Source organism: Nothobranchius furzeri, chromosome 6, assembly GCF_043380555.1.
Source record: "Nothobranchius furzeri strain GRZ-AD chromosome 6, NfurGRZ-RIMD1, whole genome shotgun sequence".
In the NCBI taxonomy this organism is placed as follows: domain Eukaryota; kingdom Metazoa; phylum Chordata; class Actinopteri; order Cyprinodontiformes; family Nothobranchiidae; genus Nothobranchius; species Nothobranchius furzeri.
This window is the reverse complement of record NC_091746.1, coordinates 58,881,993-58,906,007: the sequence shown is the minus strand read 5'-3', so window position 1 is coordinate 58,906,007 and position 24,015 is coordinate 58,881,993. Positions and strand designations below refer to the sequence as shown.

Below are 24,015 nucleotides of genomic sequence, written 5' to 3'. Positions count from 1 at the left end.
CCTGGCATAAAGGGAGGATGGAGACACTACTCCACGCCGGATGATTGCTACAGTTTGGTTAGCTCCAGCCACTCGTACTAAGTCTTTCATACTCGCAGTTTTTGTGTATATAACTTTGGATTTTACTTGGATCTCTCATTGAACCTTCATATGTTTGATTCATCATAGGAACCTCTCAGACCATCCTCATCTCCACCACTACGACCTCCGGAACCCTCAGAGCCAAGTCCCATCCTCCTCCATGGCACCTGCCCCTTCGCCTTTCCGCTTCCTCACCCACCTCACCAGGACCCCTCCACCAGGCACCTCAGCTCGTTACATTCCCCTTGGCTCCCTGGACTCTCACTCTGGATCTACGCCTGCCGGCGATCTACTCACTGGACTCCCCAGTGCTCCTTTTGTTCCCGTTTTATAATAAAGAGACTTTATTTTTACTCACCCCTGGTTGTCGTGTTGATTTTGCATGTCTTGGGTTAGACACCTCCCGCAAGTCATGACGACGTTACTTTTGTCAAACTGAACGTACATACATTGATTAAAGAATGTCGTCAATTCTGAAACATTATAGAGAAACACATGGGAATTTGGCTGTGTAATCTAAAGGTAAATAAACCAGCTCATCCTTGCTATGTGGATCGTTCTCCAATAATACCAACTTTTGCTGAGACAAAACTGCTTTTTTATGTTCGATTGATGCAGTCTGAACCATGTCTCTGCAACAGGAGAAGCAAATGGGATTTATTGTGTATTTGAACATTAATGTGTGCTTTTGCACACTAATTTGACGGTTTGCAAACCTAAAACTGTTGTATAATCAAGGTCATGCTCGCTGACGATGCTCTTTGTTTATTCAAGTCTGTTTGTTGATTAAGTGAGCCCTGCCTCCAGCTGCTTCCTGTCCAAAGCTCTTCCCTGATCCCTGAGCGCCATGATACCATAGCCGATTCAGTGGGAAACAGACCAAAGCTCACAATCCTATTACAACACTACCGTCTTCTCAGCCCCAATCAAGGTTTAATTAAAGTTGGTCCGATAACAAGATCCTAAAGAGGACAAAGGAATCAGCTTACGAGTTTGGATTTTTTTATCTCATGCAACATTTATGTTTAATTTAATTCAGTTAAAATAATATTTCAATGTTGCCTTTTACAGAAATGTTGTCTCATTGATTATTCAGATCATTCAAGGTTACTTTGTTTCTATACTCATTGCTCCTTTAAGCTCGACTTGTTTATCTGTAGTTATAATTCCTCTGACTCAGAGTAATCACTTACTTGAGGCCTCATACACCATTAAAGTGTCTGATCATCCTCCATTTTTCCTCCTATTCCTGATTTTGTGTCATGAGTCCAGCTTCAACATTGTTTTATGACAAGTTTGAAAACATATGGAAAATTGGAGTGCACTCATGTGCTGGGAAAATCGTGGTGACATTTTGAAGAAGCAAACTCAATAGAAAATCGGAACTAACAATCATCTTTTTTTTCCTAACAAAACCAATTGTTTAGAGGACTTGATCTAAGTCAGGGGTGTCCAACCATGGACCCTGAGGTCTCCTATAAAGCAGGCTTTGTTTCTCAGCTCAACACACCACATTCAATGGTCAGATAACCTGTTCAGCATGAGAAAGCCGCAGGAACAAATGCTGGTTTTGGCTTTTCTGCAAGGTGTTAGCATGTCCTTCTGCATGCATGCATGCATACATTTTCTCTGGTTTCCTCCTACAGATTAAAAACATCTATGGGTGGTGTTAAATATCCCTGTGAATGCTTGGTTGTTTCTGGGTGGCCTGATGGACTGTCCAGGGTGTCCCCTGCCTCTCCAATGAGGAATTCTGGACATAGGCACCAGCTACCTGCAACCCTTTGCTGTGTAAGTCAGGAAACGTAATACAAGGGTTTTGCCAGATAGCAGCACATGCAACAACCGCCTCTTTCTCTCACTCTGATTTGCAGTTTTTAAAAGGCAGTCAGCCAGAAATTCAACCAAAATCAAGCATTAAAACAATGAGCAACATGCAAAAACCTTGAGTTGTGTTAAAAAACGATGACCCATGAGTAGCAAAAGGATGAGAAAGTGGCATGTTAATGTTGTTTTATGAAATTAAAAGAAAATAAACATAAATGACCATGTTCAATGCTGCTCTGTGGCTCGAACAATACCAGGCAAAGCAGCGGTACATAATGTTTCAGGTCCAGATGAAATATTGACTGTAAGCAGAGAAGACTGGGTGAATTCATGTAAAATGCAATTTTGGAAAAGGCCAATGAGACCAACAGAAGACTCGAGGGCAAGGGGTTTCCCCATGCTTGAAGAAAGATACACTGTAGGCCTATCACGTGTGATTTATAGTCATGGCTACAATAAACATTATTAAATATTATGCAACACTCTTCTCTATGACTGACCCCCCGACTCTGTGGCTGCATTAGCTGTGTTGCTGAAGTTGCACAAGCATTGTGGAAGGGTAACAGTTGGCATTTCAGCTAATCCAACCCAAATCTGCAGCGAGGGTAAACACATTTCAGAAAAATTAAGGAATGTCTGCTTCAATTACGAAAACGTTCAGATCATTACATCATAATCCACAACGTAACATACAAAAAAAATCTGAGCTAATACTCTCTTTTGTGATGTGCACACAGCCAGCTGTGGTTTTGTGTGGCCATGAATTGTGTGTGTGTGTGTGCGCGCGCGTGTGTGTGTGTGTGTGTGTGTGTGTGTGTGTGTGTGTGCGCGCGTGTGTGTGTGTGTGTGTGTGTGTGTGTGTGTGTGTGTGTGTGTGTGTCATGCCCCTTTGTGGAAAAAGCTACAGCAGCAGCAATATTCAGAGGAAACACATCTATATTATTACTCATCTACTGTTCAGTGAAGCATGATTAAAAAATTGCACACACACACACACACGTAATTTTTAAAACATGCTCTTATATATGCATGCATACATTTACATATATGTGTGTGTATATTTCTCTTCACAATATCCCACGGATTCTCTATGGGGTTCAGGTTAGGAGAGTTGGCAGGCCAATTGAGCACAGTAATAATACCATGGTCAGTAAACCATTTACCAGTGGTTTTGGCACTGTGAGCAGGTGCCAGGTCGTGCTGAAAAAGGAAAACTTCATCTCCATAAAGCTTTTCAGCAGATGGAAGCATGAGCTCCAAGATTTCCTGATCGCTAGCTGCATTGACCCTGCCCTTGATAAAACACAGTGGACCAACACCAGCAGCTGACATGACAACCCTGACCATCACTGACTGTGAGTACTTGACACTGGACTTCAGGCATTTCAGCATTTCCCTCTGCCCAGTCTTCCTCCAGACTCTGGCACCTTGATTTCCAAATGGCATTCAACATTTGCTTTCATCCGACAAAAGTACTTTGGACCACTGAGCAACAGTCCAGTGCTGCTTCTCTGTAGCCCAGGTCAGGCGCTTCTGCCTCTGTTTCTGGTTCAAAAGTGGCTTGACCTGGGGAATGCGGCACCTGTAGCCCATTTCCTGCACACGCCTGTACACGGTGTCTCTGGATGTTTCCACTCCAGACTCAGTCCACTGCTTCCGCAGGTCCCCCAAGGTCTGGAATCAGTCCTTCTCCACAATCTTCCTCAGGGTCCAGTCACCTCTTCTCGTTGTGCAGTGTTTTCTGACACACTTTTTCCTTCCCACAGACTTCCCACTGAGGAGCCTTGATACAGCACTCTGGGAACAGCCTATTCGTTCAGACTTTTCTTTCTGGGTCTTACCCTCTTTCTTGAGGGTGTCACTGATGGCCTTCTGGCCAGCAGTCAAGTCAGCAGTCTTACCCATGATTGCGGTTTTGAGTAATGAACCAGGTTGAGAGTTTTTAAAAGCCATGGGAATCTTTTGCAGGTGTTTAGAGTTAATTAGTTGATTCAGATGATTAGGTTAATAGCTCGTTTAGAGAACCTTTTCATGATATGCAAATTTTTTGAGATAGGAATTTTGGGTTTTCATGAGCTGTATGCCAAAATCATCAATATTAGAAACAATAAAAGGCTTGAACTACTTCAGTTGTGTGTAATGAATCTAATATATATAAGAAAGTCTAATGTTTATTAGTACATTACAGACAATAATGAACTTTATCACAATATGCTAATTTTTTTAGAAGGATCTATACAGTAGATGTATATATATATATATATATATATATATATATATATATATATATATATATATATATATATATATATATATATATAGAGAGAGAGAGAGAGAGAGAGATAAAATACCTATTAAAGCCATAGAAGCCATAAGATCCTGGTAAGCTATTGAAATTTCAGGAATTACTGTCCTCATTCTCTGCCAGCATCACTGATGCAAAGAAAGCTTTCTACACTGACAAAATTCTCAGCTCTGCCGACTCTCAGAAACTATTTTCAACATTCAAAACTCTGCTCACCCCTCCATCTCCACCTCCTACCAACAATCTATCAGCTGACACCTTTGCCTCATTCTTCACTGACAAAGTGGCAGCTAAAAGGCAAACAGTTTACTCAACTGGCCAATCCTGAACATTCACTACCACAAACTCCTTCAAGCCCAACCATCTCAGGCCCTACTGCTTCATTTTCCTCTTTTTCCCCTGTCACTGAGAATTGTGTGTCCAAGCTTCTCACGTGCAGTCGCCCTACTACATGCCCACTTGACCCCATTCCGACTAAGCTGCTCCAAGCTATTGCTCCTACAGTAGCCGCAGCAGTCACACATGTGATCAATGCATCACTGACATCCGGTACATTTCCCACCTCTCTCAAGCATTCTCAGGTTAAACTGTTGCGAGTCCCCACATGCCAAAGACAGTGGCAAGTACGGGGTCAAAAGGTGAGCCACACTGGACTGGCTTGTACGAGCAAAATCAGCCAAAGGACAGGAGCTGGGCTGCAGGTCAAAAAACTGTGGTCAGAAACAAGGGTCACACAAGGGTCACAGGGACAAGAGGACAGAACTAGGCAAAAGGTCAGGCTGGCTGGCCCCACCCCTGGATCCACCCCTGGCTTGGAAAGACGGGATTGGAGGAGAACAGAATGAAGACAAGCCCATCAGATCCAGAAGCCCTCTCAGGAACATTGGAGAGAAACTGAAGAATACTGCAAAAGATGATGTAATGACCTGTGTTAAGAAGAATGCTGCATGTAGTGAAAATGACACCAAATGTTTTGTGTTGAGCTACAAAGTGTGTATCTGGTAAATGACCCCATGACCTTAAGCTGGCCCAGGAAGGGTATATAAGAACAGCTCTGAACAGCAGAGAGAGATTGAGAGAGAGCTGAGGCAGGCAACAAGAAGAGACAGAGCAGATTTGGAGGGGTCATCCCCCATCCAAACCTGGATGGGGGATGACAGAGAGTTTAGGGATTCCAAGACGAGAGTTTTTGGGGAGATTCTTAGAAGACAGGAGCTAGTGTAAACTAACTCTTATTTAATAATTTTGAACTAATTCCTCCTTGGGGGATAGCAGTTGTTTTTTATTTACCCATTTTTGTATTTTCTATTTTGTAATAAACTTTTTTGGAAAAGAAACATAATCCTGATTATTTCAGGTTTTCTCTAAAGCTTCACGGTTGGGGGCCCTGGCCATAAATTGCACAGAGGTAAGCATGTCGATCACAGGTCTCTGAATTATCAGGACTTACTTTACAGTTTATAATAAAATAATATAAAGAAACCTTAAGATAAGGGGAGTTTTAACTCCCCCTCCTTACGAGTAACGAGTTGTCTTAAGGGCGATAAAAACAGAATATTAGAGGTTATTTTTGGCTCTGATTGCAGGTTGAAAAAGTCTCTAACAGCTGGAGTGGTTGGATTAATAAATAAATTGATAAACTTATGATAGCCTGATCAACTAGCATAAATCATTTTATAGTTACCAACCTCCCACATAAGCTGTTAGAGGCGCAATTAATCCGGATAACCCAAACAATTGCTGAGAGGCTTGGCTTGCCTCCAGACTTCTCTCTAGTATCTTAACCAAAAGGTAACGAGTTTAAAAGAAGTGGACTACTCTGGGGATTGCTATTCGTGCAAGTCATTTCACCTTTAAAATAAAAGACACAATTCTAATTAGGTGGTCCAAACCCGGGTCTAGTACGATTAAACTCGCCGACACCCCCACTCGAACCCTGATGGATGCACCGTCTCATAAGTTCTAACGGAACCGGTAAATGGGACGGGCACGCGACAAAACCGCTGCTAAAAAAACCCATCTCTTCCTCCAAATCATGTGGAGAACTACCGACCTATCTCTCTCCTCCCTTTTCTGTCCAAAATCATTGAAAGGGTGGCTTTCAAGCAGATCAAAGAATACCTCTCACAAAACTGTCTGCTTGACCCTTACCAATCTGGGTTCAAAAAGGGCCACTCCACTGAAACTGCTCTGTTAGCAGTGACTGAATCCTTAAAAGAAGCTAGAGCGACAGGCAAATCCTCAGTGCTTATCCTGCTCGACTTATCGGCTGCATTTGACACTGTCAACCATGGCTTCCTTTTGTCCACACTCTCTAGCATGGGCATCACAGAGAAAGCACACGCCTGGTTTAAATGGTACCTCACAGGATGAACATTCAGTATCTTGGCTTGGACAATCCTCTACCGTGCACCATCTTGCCACAGGAGTCCCCCAGGACTCTGTACTAGGACCTCTTCTCTTTGCCATATGCACCACCTCACTGGGTGAAATCATTCGATCACATGGCTTCTCCTACCACTGCTATGCAGACGACACCCAGCTCTATCTGTCATTTCCACCGGATGTCTGCACGAATATCAAACTGTCTCTCTGACATATCAAAATGGATGAAATCCCACCATCTCCAACTCAGCCTCTCTACAACTGAACTACTTGTCATCCCAGCAAAACCATCCCTACAGCACAATATCTCTATCCAAAATTATTTCCCATCTATGGCTCCTTCAAAGGCAGTTCGAAATCTGGGTGTTGTGATTGATGAACACCTGACCTTTAAAGATCATGTTGCCTCTGTTGCCCGTTCATGCCGCTTTGCGCTGTAAAACATACAAAAAATCAGACCATACCTAACACAACATGCTACCCAGCTCCTGGTGCAATCTACTGTCATCTCCCGCCTCGATTACTGCAATGCCCTTCTAACTGGTCTTCCAGCCTGTACTGTGAGACCTCTTCAAATGGTCCAGAATGCAGCGGCGCGTCTGGTATTCAATCAGCCAAAAAGAGCACACGTCACCCCTCTGTTCATTGAGCTCCACTGGCTACCGCTAGCAGCACGCATCAAATTCAAATTGCTAAATCTAGCATACAAAGTCCGAGATGGTACGGCTCCCATCTACCTGAATCCTCTTGCAAAGGCTTACGTCTCGGCCCGGCCGCTCCGGTCATCACAGGATTGTCGGCTAGCAGTGCCTACACCACGCTCAGGACAATCCAGACTCTTCTCATGCATCGTTCCACAAATGTGGAATGACCTTCCAAGCACTACCAGAACTGCGGCTTCCTTTTCGATTTTCAAGAAACTCCTGAAGACCCTGCTCTTCAGAGAGCATCTTCTTAACTAGCAGCTTGCCTGCACCCGTCCCCCCTCTCTACTGTTCACTCCTTGTTCCCTACTCTCCATGACTGATGCCAATGTTGTTGTTGTTATTGTTGTTGTTAGCCTCAAGGGCAAAATGCTGGTTATCACTTGTAAGTCGCTTTGGACAAAAGCGTCTGCTAAATACATAAACATAAACATAAGCTTAATGAGTTTCTGTTGCCATAACAAAACTACTACTACTCCTATCACTACTGCCCCCACTACTGCTACTACTACCAAGGATTAAAAAAACTGTTATTTTTTCTAGTTTGGAAGGATTATTCAACATACACATTCTATTATTTTTAAAGGGCAGGCTCACTGAGAAACAATTTTTTTACCTATTATTTTTGAAAATAATTGGTCACTCAGAGTTTTTCATGCAGGCTGAACGTGAAAATAGTCTCCTGCATCTATCTCCTGCATTAGCTTCTGATAGGAAATAAATGGTGAAACTTTAGGATTTGAAAAGTTTCTGGTCAATGTGCCGGAAGATTGTTTTAAGTCTGATCGCTTGCCTTGCACATATTGTTTATGAGAACAGTCCTTTTATGTCCAGTTGTTTTACACTTAATTTTATCTTATCGGTCTGTTGTTCTTTGATGTAAAGCTAACTATGTGTCTGTTGCTGCTAGCTTTTGGCCAGATTGTTGTTGTAAATGAGAATGCGTTCTCAATCGACTCATCTGGTTAAATAAAGGTTAAAAAAATTAAAATAAATGAATAAAAGCCTGACAGATCTATGTCACACTGTCATCTAACATTCATGGATTCACCCACAATGGCTCACAATGGGGAAGGCAGTTGTTGGTGTCCAGGAAACAGCAGAGAACGTCTCGACTAGCAGAAGCTAATCATTAGCATTAGTAATGATTAGCAGAACTCCTTCAGGCTTGTGTTATTTGTATAGATAATACATCCAAGTTGCAGAGCAAACAGTCAGTGGTGGAGTCACATTGCTGTTATCCAGTCAGAGGCAAGATGTCCAGATATCAGGAAATAAGACTCAATATCACGATATATTGAGGATTTCACCTCGATAACGATAAATGGGCGATAACTACATATGCCATCGCTCACTGTGCATGACAAAATCCACGTCTCAGTCCAGCCAGGACTTATCCATTTTTGACAGAACTAATAGCATGGCATAGTTTATTTATATAGCACGTTTAAAACGCAGCATGGGAGCTGCCCAAAGTGCTGTACAGGCTAAAACAAAACACAGCCATTACAAGGAGCTAAAACTGAGGATAAAAATCTCAATCAAAGGCAGATAAACCATGATGAATACTAAGAACACAATTAAAACAATGATACAATAAAACACTAAAACGAGTCACTGTCTAAAAGCCAAAGTGTAAAAGTGGGTCTTTAAATGAGATTTAAAAACCGCCAGAGATGGAGCCTGCTGAACTCCAATGGGCAGTGAGTTCCATAGCTTTGGGGCAGCATGCATAAATGCTCGATCACCCTGCGATTTGAGTCTCATCCGCGGCGTGTACAGCAGCAAAAGGTCAGCCGACCTCAACGTGCGCGTGGGCACATATGGAGTGAGCAGGGCAGAGAGGTGGGGAGGCGTCAGGTCATTGAGTGCTTTAAAAACAATAGTCGGTAACTTAAACTGCACTCTGAAAAAGACAGGGAGCCAGTGAAGACGTGTCAGTAGGCTATTGTAACATTTGGGTTGTGCTCGGTAGTCGAGATGGCACAGTGGAAAACACGCAGGACAGTGAAAACACACAACCACACTGGTACGGGGAATTCCACACTGTTTGTCCTTTAATATCTCTCTTCAACAACCTTACAAGGCCCGGTTGAATGGCTGCTATAGTCACACATGAAAAAGAAGCAGAGCTCACACAACCTGTAACGTCACTTGAGAGAAGAAAATGTTGTCCATTTGAGTCCATACATCCATCTGCATCCCGCTTCTCACACACTCTGGAGGGCAGGTAGCGGCGCATACTTGTGACATCACTAACAAACAACTCAAGCTATCTCAAAGTGACCACACAATCACGGCTGTTACACTATATAAACAATCATTCAAGGGTATTGTGTTAAAGCTCAGTAGTCCACATGTGGTTCTTCAGTGTATTTGCATTGCACTAAAATGCATTCACTTTCAATGGGCATATATGTGGCTGATACAGGTAGCCTATGAAATGTGTAAAAATTAACATTTTTACATAACAATATAGTCATTATAGTCTAGTAAACGTGTTTTTGAGGGAAGTGTGCACTGTTGTGTTTGTGTCATGTATAACTTTTCTTTTTTAAGTAATTATTTTTTATTTACCCTGACTGTTAGATTATTTGTTGATACAAATATCTGTTTTTTTAAATTGTAATTTGCGACCTAAAAAGTAAAGTAAACAAAATTAACTTATTATAACTACAGAAAATGGTTTTGAAATAAATGTTTCCTTCTTTTTACTTTTACTTGAGTAAAGAGCTTGAATTAATACTTTCTCTTAAGTAGTCTCTATACTTATAACTGTGATAAATGTGAATACCGTTGTCTCCACTGATTACCAGTCAGGTGCTGCAGACACACCTGAGACTGACAGCACCTGAAACAAGAGTGGACATCAGCAGGAGGCCACTGCAGGGGATTGGCATTGAGATTATCATTGTTTGAACATAAATAACCTACAATAACAATATGATCACGAAAACTTTGCAACGTGTTTCATTGAGTCAGCTGGAAACTAATCTGCAGCCAGTGGATAAATAAATAAAAAAGGTCCCAAACAAAGTAATAAATTCACATATTGTGTTGGATTATCCCCACCATGTGAGATGGATGTTGACGGAGGATAACGGGAGGAGATCGAGCAGGAGGAGGATTTCACTGGCCACATTTATATTATGTAAATAAGGCGCAGGAGCGTGTGGCAGTGAAGCCGCAGTGGCGCGCGGAGTGAGATGAGGCTCAGGCTGTGATCGGTACAAGCCGGGCCCGTCGGTAGATGGCGGTAACTCGAGAAACCTGATCCACCGGGCTCTCGTGCACTCCAGCTCAGTTTGCAGCACTCGCATTGGAGACAGGAGGAGCTGAACAGTTTTGAAGGACATCAAAAGAAAAGAAAAAAAAGAGTGGAGCTCGCGGCGGGCTCCTCTCCAGTTTAACGCGCAGCTCTCGCGAGCAGGCGGCGGACCGCTTCATCTCCCTGAGAGAAGACAAAGATCCAAACTCAGAGCACCATGGAAGACAAATCCAACTCGTTCTCCAGCAACAAGGAGGAGAAGGCGGATGGGAATAATGTTTTCCAGAGGCAAGACTCGATACAGAAAAACAGCACGGGAAGCCAGAACATGAAGGACCATGGCAACTCCGTGGGCTTCAAGGGGGAGCGGGAAGAGGCCATGGTCGGATTTGACGATCTGGACGGGGCGTCCAGGCAGTATGGTTTTATGCAGAGGCAATTTGGGGCGATGATGCAGCCCGGAGTCAATAAGTTCTCCTTGCGTATGTTCGGCAGTCAGAAAGCCGTGGAGAAGGAGCAAGAACGCGTCCAGACGGCCGGATACTGGATCATTCATCCATATAGCGATTTTAGGTAAGGGCTGGAATAGACACCTGCTCACCCCTCCTTCCTTTATACATCCCGTCACCCTAGGGTCTGCAAAATTTAGCCGACACTTTCACACACACGAGCGCGCGCGCACACACCTGCCCCTGAGCGCATCCTGTAATCTAGCTCAGTATTAAGACTATTCGACTCCTGCTGGCCTTCCCCGTTTCATTGCGGCATTTCAAATAAATCTTAATAATGAAACCAAACTGATAGACTTCAAGCTAAAGATGTGTTGGTGGTATGTCCTTGGAAGCAGAATGGTGAATGTCACACACACACATACACACACTCACGTGCGTGCGCACACACACAGGCAGCAGTGTCGGGTCCTCTTTGCGACATATTCCGCTTGTGTCGGGGCGACGGTACCTGGACACAACGTGACACCGCCACTGCACCACCGTAGTAAACACTACCCTGTAGTCAGTGGTGAGACGGAGGGCCAGGCTGCGTGGAGGAGAAAAAAACGTACAGAATGCGGTAAAATCATGCAGCTGGAAGATTGAACTCAAAATGCCGTGTTGAATAAATTAGAGAAATATTATATCTGGGTATATACAGGGAGGAGAGGGCAAATCATATAGCTGGACGTATCAGAGGTGTGTGTGTGTTTTATTTACGTGGAAACGTGATCAATAGTTGAAGCATCATAATTACTGATATTTATTCTCACATGATGCGCAGGCCTCTTGCACCAGGAAGGATGTACAAAATAATCTACTTTTCATAGTTTGAACAAACTCCTGATTTGTTTAACGTTGTCAGCAGTGTTTGGGATGAAAAAGAGCATCTAAAAGATGATTAAGATCCTCTCAAAATGCGTATTTACAGCCCAGCACGACCGGTTAAGCCCTCAGATTCTTCACCACTGAGCTGTCCATGGTCCTGAACCCAGAGCAGCTAAAGGGAAAAGAAGTGTGTAGCTCGGCTCCCCTCTGATGTTATTGATTGATATAAAAGTTTTTATCGATTACAGTGCAACAGGCAGATAGCATGCACACGATATTTCCAAGCTGTGCATATGCCATCATCCTATATTTTGGACGTTTTCTTTTTTTTTTTTTTTTTGTTGTTGCAAAAATGACTTGGCCAGAATGAAGCTAACCAACTAATCCTGTACTCAGACCCACAGATAGAGTCATATGCACATGCACACACAGATGTACAACCATGGTGGGCAAGGATTAGCATAACAGTAAATGAGCTCAGCAGACTCTGAAAACAGTTACGTAAGGAGATTGACCCCTTCCAAAGATGGCCAAAGAGTACGACCCACACAATAGAGTGAAATCTATACGTCTTCTTTACATGTTTTTTTATTGTCTTTACATTTTAAGCTGCATTGATTATAGTTTCTTTATACTTTTTAAAAGTATTTACCCAAACTATATCCCTGTTTCCTGAAGCAAACTAACTCTTTTATTCCTGCACTGTCAGAAAAATCCTGCTCTGGGTTATCTTCCAGTGGCATTTTCCAAAGAGGAAATTTTCAGAAGGAGTGCTTCCCCTCTAGCTGACATAAAGACACAACTCTGCTTTGGGTTTACAGTTTGGCTTCAAAATGATGGATGGAGGAGAAAACATTCCAGCTCTTCAAAAATAAACCACTTTTCATTTCTAAAATTGGATAAATAATAATTTCAAACACTTTGGAATCCTTAACTTGCATTTAACAAGACAGGACCTTGTAGGACCAAACATTAGTCAACGGTGTTACATAAGTACAACACATGAATGACTACACCATTCACACAGGCTTATAATGCTTCATGGGAGTGTGTGGAACCCAATATCCAACATGTTATTTGCACACAATAGCTGCTTGAATATTGATGGCAGGTTAGTAATATTCATTATTCATAGATTTTTGGAGAGGCCTTGTGCATAGCCACAAACACTCCATCCCATTCTGAGAGACTCTTGGTATATTTCCATTAGTCTATGTGAAATATTTCCTGTCATAATCTGCTTTTATATGGAAATGGGCTAAATTCTTGTCATTTCAAAAGATATCGTCAGTTGATAGTGTGAACTAATGAATAAAGGCAGGTTTTTAGGGAAAATGTCGTTGGGTTCCATATATTAGGCTTTCGGGGAGAAATTTCCTTGATGCAGCCATCATCGTTGTGTGACCTCTATCAATGCTGTACCTGTTACATTGCAGACTGGATTGGGCCGCTCTGTGCTGAGTAAGATCATGTGGGGTTCCCTCTGTTGCTTGGCAGGATTGGTCTGGCACTGATTATGATGGATCGCTTGTTGTAAAGTGGAAATCTACAGGAAAAAAAAAGTGCTGGCTTGATTTGAAGCGTGATTAGTACCAGTAGTGTTCCCTCTGTCTCAGATTGATAGTTGGATGGGCTGGGTTTTCAGCACTGGCTTTTAGACAAGCATTCTATCTCAGTATTTGTCTTCAAACACTAAACTATGGTGGAAAATAATGAAAAAGCACAAAGAAATGTTCTTTGTAGTGTTATTGCATTTATATAGTTAAATGTATGAAAACAGCAACGTGCTTATGTTTAAAGCTTAAAAAAGGAATGATCAGGAGATTGGATGGCTCTGATGGAAGTGAATGCATATAGCTGGTGCAGTATCCTGCTGGAACAATTAATGGATCGGCAGTTTAATGCTGCATCCACTGCCTAACACGTCAAGTTAGAAGGAAATAACCTAAATGCACAACTAGTCTTAGAGTTGTCTTAACTGCACATTGCTGCTGGGTTAACTGGCTGCATGGTGAGAACTGGAGCATTAAAGCAAGAGACTAATGTAATGATGCATGCAATGATGAGTGTGATGTTAGGACTTTTGTTGGAGCTTTTGTGACTGGTTCTTTGGGATGAAAGGGGACCATATTTTACACCAACATGCAAAGCAGAGAAAAATATTTGCTACCCTACAGAATTCTTTATTTATTTATTTTGCATTTTCACCAAATGCAATGAATGGATGTCTTCTATTGTCACTGAACAATTATACTAGATGAATTAGGTGAATGAATTCGATAAAATAGTTAACATCAGCCACAAAATGACTCAGAGAAAGATACCCTGAGTAAATACCAAATGCAGCTTTAGAAGATGCTACACCTGCTGGTAAACTACCCAGCCAGCACACATGGGTGGACCCCATATGGATAATATGGGAAAACTGAATAGGTGCCAACAGGGTTTGTCCACAGTTTCCATGGTGGCTCCACAGGGGAGTAGCCCACATAGATTTTACCAGGTGACGAATGAGTCAAACCATCTGGGTTCATCTGAAAACCCAATCTATGTGTTCTGCTCTCTACTGAACATCCTGAAGGAGAATGTCTGACCTTTGACCTCAAACAGGCCATTCATGCTGGAAAACCGTCCAATGTAGCTGAATTTAAACACTCCAGCATAAAAGAGTGTGACTAAGCAATTTAAGAGACTAGTCAAAGGTTATCAGAAACACTTGTTTGCCATTTGTGATGATTATGACTCTTTCACCAAGAAATAAATATCTTCTAAAGTTGTCGAATCAAGCTCTGTTTTTAAATATAGAAGAGGAATAACCTTCTTTCCTTTATATAAGTGGGTGTCCTGGAGGTCATGCATAAATTCCACCCACCTAAGTCGTGATGAAGACAAGGATCGAAGGAGTCGTGTTTCCTCAGTGGAATTTCATTTAATTTGTGAGTAAGGAGCATCGAACATTTCCCTGACTTAACACTTAACCCGCTGAGCTGCTGTTTTTGTTTGATCTCGTTTTGTTCTAATATGGCTCTCTTCTTTAACCACAGAGTGTCTCATGATTTAATCTTCATCTTCATTCTCGATGCCCTCTAGATAAGAATTGTTCACTTCCCCGTGTCTGTGGGAACTGAAAACATGAATCACAGCAGATGAGTTCACCACAACTCCTCATTAAGTTCTTTACATAAAAGGAACAAGAAGAATAGGTCATGTGCAACATCCTGGGAAACAGCAAAATAAGCCAACTGTGTTTGTGTTTTTGAAATTCTGTAAATTAAAAGAGAAAATGCACAATGCACTCCTGGGATTAATATGAAGATTAAAAAAAAGTGCATCACTGATGTTCTGGCTTAAAAATACCTTCAGTGGATTTTATGAGCCGCCTAGAATACTGCTCTTTAGTTGAAGTGAGGATGATTATCGGACACACGATCTGTGGATATTTATAAAGCCGAGACCTTGGTTTAATTTGTTCACGCAGATCCATTACTGAGTGGCCGGGTTTCCAGACAGACAGGCAGCCTGCCACAGCAGCCAGCAAGTCCATTCTTTCCACCATCAACAGACAGCAAGGCAGAGCAGCCAGGCAGCTAGGATGGAGATGGTGGAGGGGATTTTACAATGAGATAGGATTCCTGAAAGCATCTATTTTCATTTGTGGTCATTCGGACCGTTATCGGGGCTCGGTGCGCTCGGCGAATGGAGCAAGCAGCTGATGAATCACTTCTGCCTTTCTTCGTGGCAAAGCAGAGGGCAGGGACATTAATGCAGCTGTGAAGGATGAGAGGGTCTCAGTCTAGGGGGCCCTGAAAACATGCAGTAAGTGGTAGCAGTAGATAACACAGTGTCCTTGAATCACAGTTAACTTTCAGCCCAAGAGATTTTGTAATAACTCAAGTATGGACTCTCATGTTGTCTCCCATTTGTTGGCTGCAACATTAAAAGCCAACCCCACGTATCTTTTCTGCTGATTGTTTTCAGTCAACAAGGTGCATGAAGTTGGGGTTTGGGGTTGTTGGTAAAGTGGGCAAATAAATATTGGATGAGTGATTGTGAAAACAGATGTTTACATTTGTTTTTTTAAGCAAAATGAGCTGTGAAAATTATAATAATTGTTTAAATTATTTATTTTTTCTTTTGCTGAAACCTTAAAAGAGGCTCATTATGCAAAACTCACCTTTTGCATGTTTTATCTGCTGCCACGTGGAACTCTACTGCCTCTATAAACACTCCAAACATGAAAAAATGTCCAGCCACTTTATATCCTCCGTGTTTAGGAATTATGTTTCTAAAACAAGCTTTTTCAACAAGACCCTGTTTGTGATATAGCAAATGGGAAAATTACCAAAGAACCTCCTTTGTGGAAGAGAGAGAGCCACTGCTGGAGGAGCAGAGGTTTTTTCTATCAGAGCTTCTCAGCCTATAGAGCTCCGGGAGGTGACGTCACACGATCCCATCATGCACCACGGTGCTCCATATGGGCAGGAAACAAATTTTAAGCAAGCCAACTAGCCGACAGTTTTCCAGCTTTCAGATAATGGTTGACTCGTGTTGTGCTCCTAGTTGCACAAACCACCGAGGTCAGGTTAAAGACCGAGCCTTTTATTGCATTTCGAAAGACCCAGCCCGGAGGGAACGATGGATTTCTGCGATCAAATGAGCTCGAAGCGCGATGAAGAAAACCGAGCGTTGGAACCCGTCGCACAATGGATTCCGCTTGTGCAGTGCCCATTTCATTTCAGGCAACTTCACGTAATTTGAAGTTAAGGTTTAAAAATAGTAGTTCTAGCTCATGCAATCAAAACATGAGTCCACGGGGTTGATGGTAACGGCTAACAAATGTTGAAAAATGATCTGTGGCGGTGTAAACAAAAGGCTTAACAGTAAAATAAACAGAATTTGTGTTATATTACTCAAAAGTAATAGCTACCATTTTTTTCTGTCTAAAGATGTTGTCTAAAGTTCGTACCAGTAAAAGCCTTTGTGTTTTGTTGTAATCCTCCTGAATTCTGTTTGTTCATTTAGTCCTAGGGAAAAGAGTGACAATCTGCTTTCACCCGACTATGTCCATCAGTTTTCAAGCATGTGCCCTCCCCAGTAAATAAGAAGGGAAAGTTGCTTATAGAACAAACTTAATAGATGACAGGCAGCTAAAATAAGAAGATTACAGCAAGATTTCACAGAAGCAGCCATGGGATCACATATTTCTGCTGGTGAAGCCTCCTCCATCAGGGACTACACTGAACCAGAAAATGACTCCCAACCTTCTGCAGGACCATCCACTGTCACAGATTGCACAGAACCCAAACATCACCGCCAGCCTTTGGAGGGAGATAGTAACTAAGGATGCACCGATACGATACTGGTATCGGCACCAATACTGATACCAATACCAGTATCGGTATCGGTAAAAGTTAACCGATACCAATGCAGTTGCTTGAAAATGGCTTCACTGTAACTTGTCATTTCTGTTAACCTTATATTTTAGTTTTGTGATGATTTCCATTCATATATTTTACTTTTTATCTACCTCACAGTCTTTACCTGTTGAAAGCAGAGAAGAAAATAAAATCTGTATTCCAAATCATTGAATTTTTTTGTGTGGTAGAAGTATCGGTATTGGTAATCGGTATCGACGAGTACTTAGATCAAAGTATCGGTATCGTATTGGTTTTGAAAAAAGTGGTATCGTTGCATCCCTAATAGTAACACTGGACCTTCATGTGAAAACTGTCAAACAATAATCTATTCACTCAAATTGGAGGTTCAAGCCTTGAGGGCTGAAAATCAGCTACGAAAAGAGAGCATATGTCTAAAACTGAACTAAATGAATCTGCTCTGCAAAACGGTGATCAAACAGTTCTAACGTTGACTGGATTACCCACGTTTTCAATTCTGATGGCTCCTTTCAATGTTGTTTTCCCATTTCTTAAAATGAAATCTTCCTTCACATTATTTCAGCAGCTTGTGTTGACCTTAATTAAGTTACGGATGAATTTAAGCTTTGATTTTTTGGCTTTTTATTTTGGAGTTGATTCCACCAGTTTCTAAACTTTTCGAGCACTGTATTAGTGTGATGTACTGTAGATTAGTTCCAAGTCTTATCGTCTGGCCTGAGAGATATTTTAAGACAAACTCTACCACGTGCATTTCGTAGCAAAAACTTTGAGAAAACTGTATTATTGACTGCTTTGAAATATTCATTGAAAAACCAAGTAATCTTTTAGCCAGTACCCAGTGTTATTCTACATCACATCACACTGTGAAATATCTGATTGCCATTAGCCCACAGGGATCTATTTGTTTTATTTCTAATGGGTGGGGAGGCCGCACAAGTGACAAGTTCATCTCAGAAAATAGTCACTTTTTATCACACTTACTTCCAGGAGACCTAGTTTTGGCAGACAGGGGCTTTAACGTGAGACAGTCTGTACAATCGTTCCAAGCTGACAGAAAGATTCCAGCTTTTACCCGTGGTAAAAAACTGTTAGATCCTGTTGACCTGGAAAGCCCCCGATGCTTAGCATCACTCAGGATACACACTGAAAGGGTCATAGGAGTTGTTCGTCAGAAATACGCTTTATTGCAAAGCACCGCACCCATCACATTTACTGACACTGACAAAGAAAAGGATGTGATGCATGTAGATACAATTGTGAAGGTGTGTTGTGCTCTCACAAATGTATGTGAATCAGTTGTACCCACCCAGTAGGCTACAAGTAATGTGATTACAATCTGATTTGCATTTAAGATCAGTGTAAACACTACATTCATTTTTCAATACAGACGACTGAAAAATAAACTGTTAAAGAAATTTGATATTTGTACAGATTCAGTATGGTTCAATATGATTTGCCAGTCATGAACATTTGCATCTGAACTTGATAAAAGTGACTGTGGTCATGTTTCAGTCTCATGTTTCCATTTTGGTCATTTTCAAGACAGAAACTTGTATTTTTTACCGCATCAGCAACAATTAAATCTTTGGCACAAAAGGGACACTTGATTTCTATGACACCAATACCACAGCAGCTGCAAGACACAAAGCCGTCCGGTGATGCTCCAATAAATGGATGAGTGGTACAGCCTTTTCGACCAGAACGTCAGAATGTGTGAGACGATGTTGGTTTTCATAGTGTTGTTGTGCTGCAGCTTCACGTTTACAGCCCCATTTGCAGATAGGAAAAAAAGAGATGTTAATTAACAGATAAACATTAATTTCAAAAAATAAAAATGCCTACGCAAACCACAACCTTGTGTAAGACAGAAAATACCTTGTTGCTTCACCTGAAAAACTGTAAGACTGTGGATAACAAATTTTTTTGATAAGAGATACTGAAGGCTTCCTGATGTCTGTTTTACTTGCTGCTCTGAATGTGGATGCAGTAATTCTGCCGGCTCTCTGTTCAAACCATAATTTGGACTTTTGCTGATCTCGCGTCTGCTTCTCCACCACTTCACTCTGCAAATGCAATAATAATTACAACATATATCAAATATGACTAACCTTATGAAGACAGAGAGGACAGTTGATACGTTATCTGTCCTTTACTCACTGGTCATACAAAGCTTCTGCTCTTTTCTGCAGCTCATCTTGACTCACTTCGCCTTGTGTGTGGTTAAACACAATATCCTTCCCCTGCAGATATTCCACCCTCTTCATAGCAATGTCACTTGGTCTGTCCCATTTGCATTTTTTTATGTTGCTGTTACCTCATCTTCCCTTATGCTGCCATAATCTCAACAGCATAGCAAACGCATGAGAGCAACACTCTCCCTGTCCAGCTGTGCAATTACAATGAGCTCCGAGCACAACACCATCTCTTCTAACCACTGCCCATGGCTTTTAATTTGGGGGGCATTTAATCTTTGTGAGCGATTTACCTGTAAAAAATAATCAAACACAGAATAACGTTTTGCTATTAGCTTCCTGGCTAACGTATCATAGCATATGCTAGCATACTACCGGCATTATATTTGGCCACTTACCTTTATAATGACAACAAAACAATCCCTTTGTTGTAAACCCCACAGTTGAATCTCAGCCACAAATCCGATTGAATCCATTTGTATCCCTCCAGACTTTTGTAGGCTTTCAGCGAGTCTCCGGTGTAGTGTGAAGGAAAGTTGATGAGATAATTATATATGAGAAGGTGATTTGCTGCAGCCTGCCATCTCTCCAGGACCTGTATGTCTCCAGAACTCGGGGGCGTGCAGGTCGGATAGCAGCTGACCCTTCTCACCCGGGTCACAGACTTTTTGAGCCGCTATTCCCTCAGGCAGGAGGTTCTGGTCCATCAGGACCAGAACCTCCCGCCATAAGAACAGCTTCTTTCCATCTGCCGTTAGACTTGTGAATAGCTTATAAACACACATCCATGCTCGTCTTCTGTACTCAACACAACATCAAGTTATTGGCCATGTTACCATTACCTGCCATTTTTTATAGCTGAAAGTTTTATTCTATTTTATTCTATTTTTAATCTTATTATTATTCATGTTATATGTAGCACATTAGTACCAAAGCAAGTTCCTAGTTTGTGAATTGTTTGTTCACTGACAATGGCAATAAACCTTTTCTGATTCTGATTCTGATGTGGGGAAACTGTAACTTTGGGAGTCCCGCAACGCGTGCCACCTGATCTATTGGTTTAAAAAGTACACCCGGAGCTAATTAGGGATCACTAATCTGTAGTCCCTGAAGTTTAGTGGTGTATCGCTCTTCATCACTTTCCAAAAGTTGCCTGCAACCATCCATTGTAGTCGCCGTTCATTTATTTTCCCCGTTCGCGTTCCTGCCAATATGGCGTCATTAACAAACCTGGTCACGTGACGCCCGGAGCTCTATAGCAGCCTGAGTGGGGGTTGGGTGGGTGTGGCCAGCTCCAGCTTGTGACAGAGCCCTGAAATGGCTCATTCAAGAATAAAAACTGGTGTAATTTTTGTTAAATGAGAGTGATTTAGTGACGATAACTTCATGAAGAATTATTATATCGACCATAGGACAATACCTAAAGAAAAGAAGTCAAACCTTTTGTGACTAAAGTACTTTTTGCTAATGTGTGTTTTTTGCTTTGCAGGTTCTACTGGGACTTGATAATGCTCATCATGATGATGGGGAATCTAATCATCATTCCTGTGGGAATAACCTTCTTCTCAGAGCAGACTACTACCACCTGGCTGGTCTTCAACGTGGCTTCAGACACCATCTTCTTGGTGGACCTGGTCATGAACTTTAGAACAGGGATCGTCAACGAGGAGAGCTCTGAGATCATCCTTGATCCCAAAGTCATCAAGATGAATTACTTGAAGAGCTGGTTCGTTGTGGACTTCCTCTCTTCCATTCCAGTGGATTATATCTTTTTAATAGTGGAGAAAGGCTTTGACTCAGAGGTTTATAAAACAGCACGTGCTCTGCGAATCGTCCGCTTCACCAAGATCCTCAGTCTCCTGCGTCTGTTGAGATTGTCCCGGCTCATAAGATACATACATCAATGGGAAGAGGTATGTATACATGCACATTCAAAAGTAGCAAGAAAATGTTATAGAACACAAAACGGCTGAGAAATCTGTTCAATATTGCTTTAAAATGTTGCTGCTGTTTGTTTAATCTGCATGTTTTCCCTGAAAACGCAGTTCCCTTTTTAAAGGAATTATTGCACAAAGACAAACCTGGGAGTTGGTTTGAATAACTAATCAAAGGATTAAACTAATTATGCAATTAGTAAAAGTCAGAAACAGCACCTTGAGGAATGAGATCAGCAAATTATCTAAAATCAAAGTAATTAAAAACAGGAAGAAAGGCTTTAGTTTTAATTATCGTGGGTATGTAAAACCTAGGCTTTGATTCTTGGTGACAAATTACAAACTGAAATAATTAAGGATTTTACTGAATGTACCCAAACATTTTTGCGGGTTCTCAGTTTCCTCGTATGTTGCTGAAATGTTATAGAAATGACAAGAATTGCGTTTTTGGAACTCCTCTTTAATATCTGTGACAGAAAATGTTAAAAACATTAATTTTCCACCCCTTTTTTTGAGGAGTTGGTGACCAAGTTGAGTATAAACCAAAGCCCCACAATGCGGCTCAGAAACTGGTCTCAAACCGGAAGTACCAAAAATTGCAGTTCCACCCTCATCCGCTGGGGGCTGGTGTCAGAAGCGAGCAAATCCTCATTGACTCCCATGTTAAAAATACCAATTTCACAGCAGAAATAAACATGTTTACAGCCTGGTACCAAAACATGTTTTTGGTTTAAATGATCTAGTTTACACTCATGACAACTCTGAGGGGGGTGAATTGTATGTGTATTAAAAGCCTAAAATTCTGTATAATTAATGAGCATCAGACCCACGTGACCGCAGAGCTAGCACCGTGGAAAGGCCTCAGTAGAGACTCGGACTGGCTTGGAAACTGCTCCGGGATTTTGAGTCTCTGTGTTTGTGTATTCTGTTTTGGATATTATTTGTGCAATTGTTGGACAAAATGACTTGCTGTGGCATTAATTGCACCAATAGAGCATCCAAGGAGTCTCCACTTCATTTTTTTCGGTAAGTAAAATTATATTTATGTATTTTAGGTCACTGCCGAGCTGAGCTTAGATTTTAACATGTACTGTTTAACCATGAAATTTAAATGTAATAGGGTAAAACCCAGTGCATTTAACATAATGCTGCACTTTAGAAAATGGGTTGAAATATAACATGTTGGTGGATCTGGGTTCCGACTATCGGCTTGTGGAGCTCTCGGGAGACCTCTGTTTTCCACCCGTTCTCCCCTCCCCGCAGCTCGGCGCATCTCTGTCTGATCGCGGCTTCTGTGTGCTGCGCGGGCTGACGGCTTGTGGAGCTCTGGGATAGAGCCTTTCCACCTGGTTCTCCCCCGCGGCAGCTCTGCGCATCTCAAATCGCAGCGGCGCTTGTCTGCTGTGCGGCTGCCAGCTTGTGGAGCTCTCGGAGACCTCTGTGTTCCACCCGGTTTTACCCAGCGGTCAGCCCGGCGTATCTCTGACTCAGAAGCTCTGGTGTTGTGCACAGTTAACTCCGGTTGTAGCTAGGTTGCTACCTCCGTTAGCTTAGCTCCCACCTCCGCATTAGCGTTGGGTTAGCTTCAGGTTAGCTTGTAGCTAGTTCGACCGGGTGTCGTCAGTTGATCCCAGCCTTACAGCCCCACCCTCAGCTCCACCTCTCTTCCCTTTTATGGAATTGTCTGGGCTTGACGGAACCTGTGACACGGTCAAAATGGCGGTGGTGGCCACCTCCCATTTTAGTACAAAAACTTATTATTGGAGCCTATGGAAACCCATTGTCCATATATGTATGTCGATGGTATAAACAAAGGGTAAATAACAAAAATGAGACATTTTTAAAACATTTGTGGCTAAATTAGAGCAAGATGCACACATTTGTTTGCACTCATCATCTGGTCAAATATTACCCGCTTACATAGAAATAATCCCACATTTTTACACTCTATTCCCTCAATGGTGTGTCTCCAAATAGTCACCCACAGTCACAGCCCACAGAGATAGTGCATAAGCACAACAGTCGTAACCTGAAAGCTAAAGGGTTAAATGCTTAAAGGGAGACTTTGCTGTTTTGGCTTGCTGTAGTGTCCATCGCTGTGCGTTCGTCTTTTTAACACCTTCATCTAAATGCCCCCCAGCTTTCATTAGTTTCTACAAATCATCACTAAATCAACAAATCACCTGTGTTCACGATCTAAAACAAGCAGGAAATATGCCAGAAGTAGACTCCAGTGCTGGCATGTCGGTTCCACTTTACTAAGAATAACAAGGACCAGCCCGCTACTCTGAAGTTGCAAGTGCGATATTCTGGCCACAGAGGGCGGTGGAGGTCTGAGTGACATTTCATTAATCGAATAAAGGGTCATTTTAGCACATACTGGCTCAAGACACTGATTCAAATTGATGAAAAATGTGCGCGGTTACGCCTTTATTAGTTCAGGTGGAGTTTTTCTTCTGGACGATGCTTTTGCAAGTTTGCCTTTTTGGACGTGTCAGGATCGAAGCATTTATATCTTTAACTGAGTCATTGTATTTCCTGACTCAGACTGTTTATCCAAGCTCCAGCTCTCTTTCCTATGATAATGATTTGATTATGTGGCCT

At 42.0% G+C, this 24,015-nt stretch overlaps 1 protein-coding gene across 2 annotated transcripts in view; it reads left to right on the top strand.

Moving 5' to 3' along the window:
* Positions 1 to 10,652: 10,652 nt before the first annotated feature.
* LOC107374708 (potassium/sodium hyperpolarization-activated cyclic nucleotide-gated channel 1) overlaps positions 10,653 to 24,015 on the top strand; it is a 108,328-nt gene continuing 94,965 nt past the window's right edge. For both annotated transcript variants that reach the window (XM_015942906.3, XM_070552789.1), the window contains exons 1-2: positions 10,653 to 11,143; positions 20,967 to 21,390. In XM_015942906.3, the coding sequence (XP_015798392.1) occupies positions 10,788 to 11,143; positions 20,967 to 21,390 (780 nt within the window). In that variant the 5' untranslated portion in view covers positions 10,653 to 10,787. The remainder of the gene's footprint in view (positions 11,144 to 20,966; positions 21,391 to 24,015) is intronic.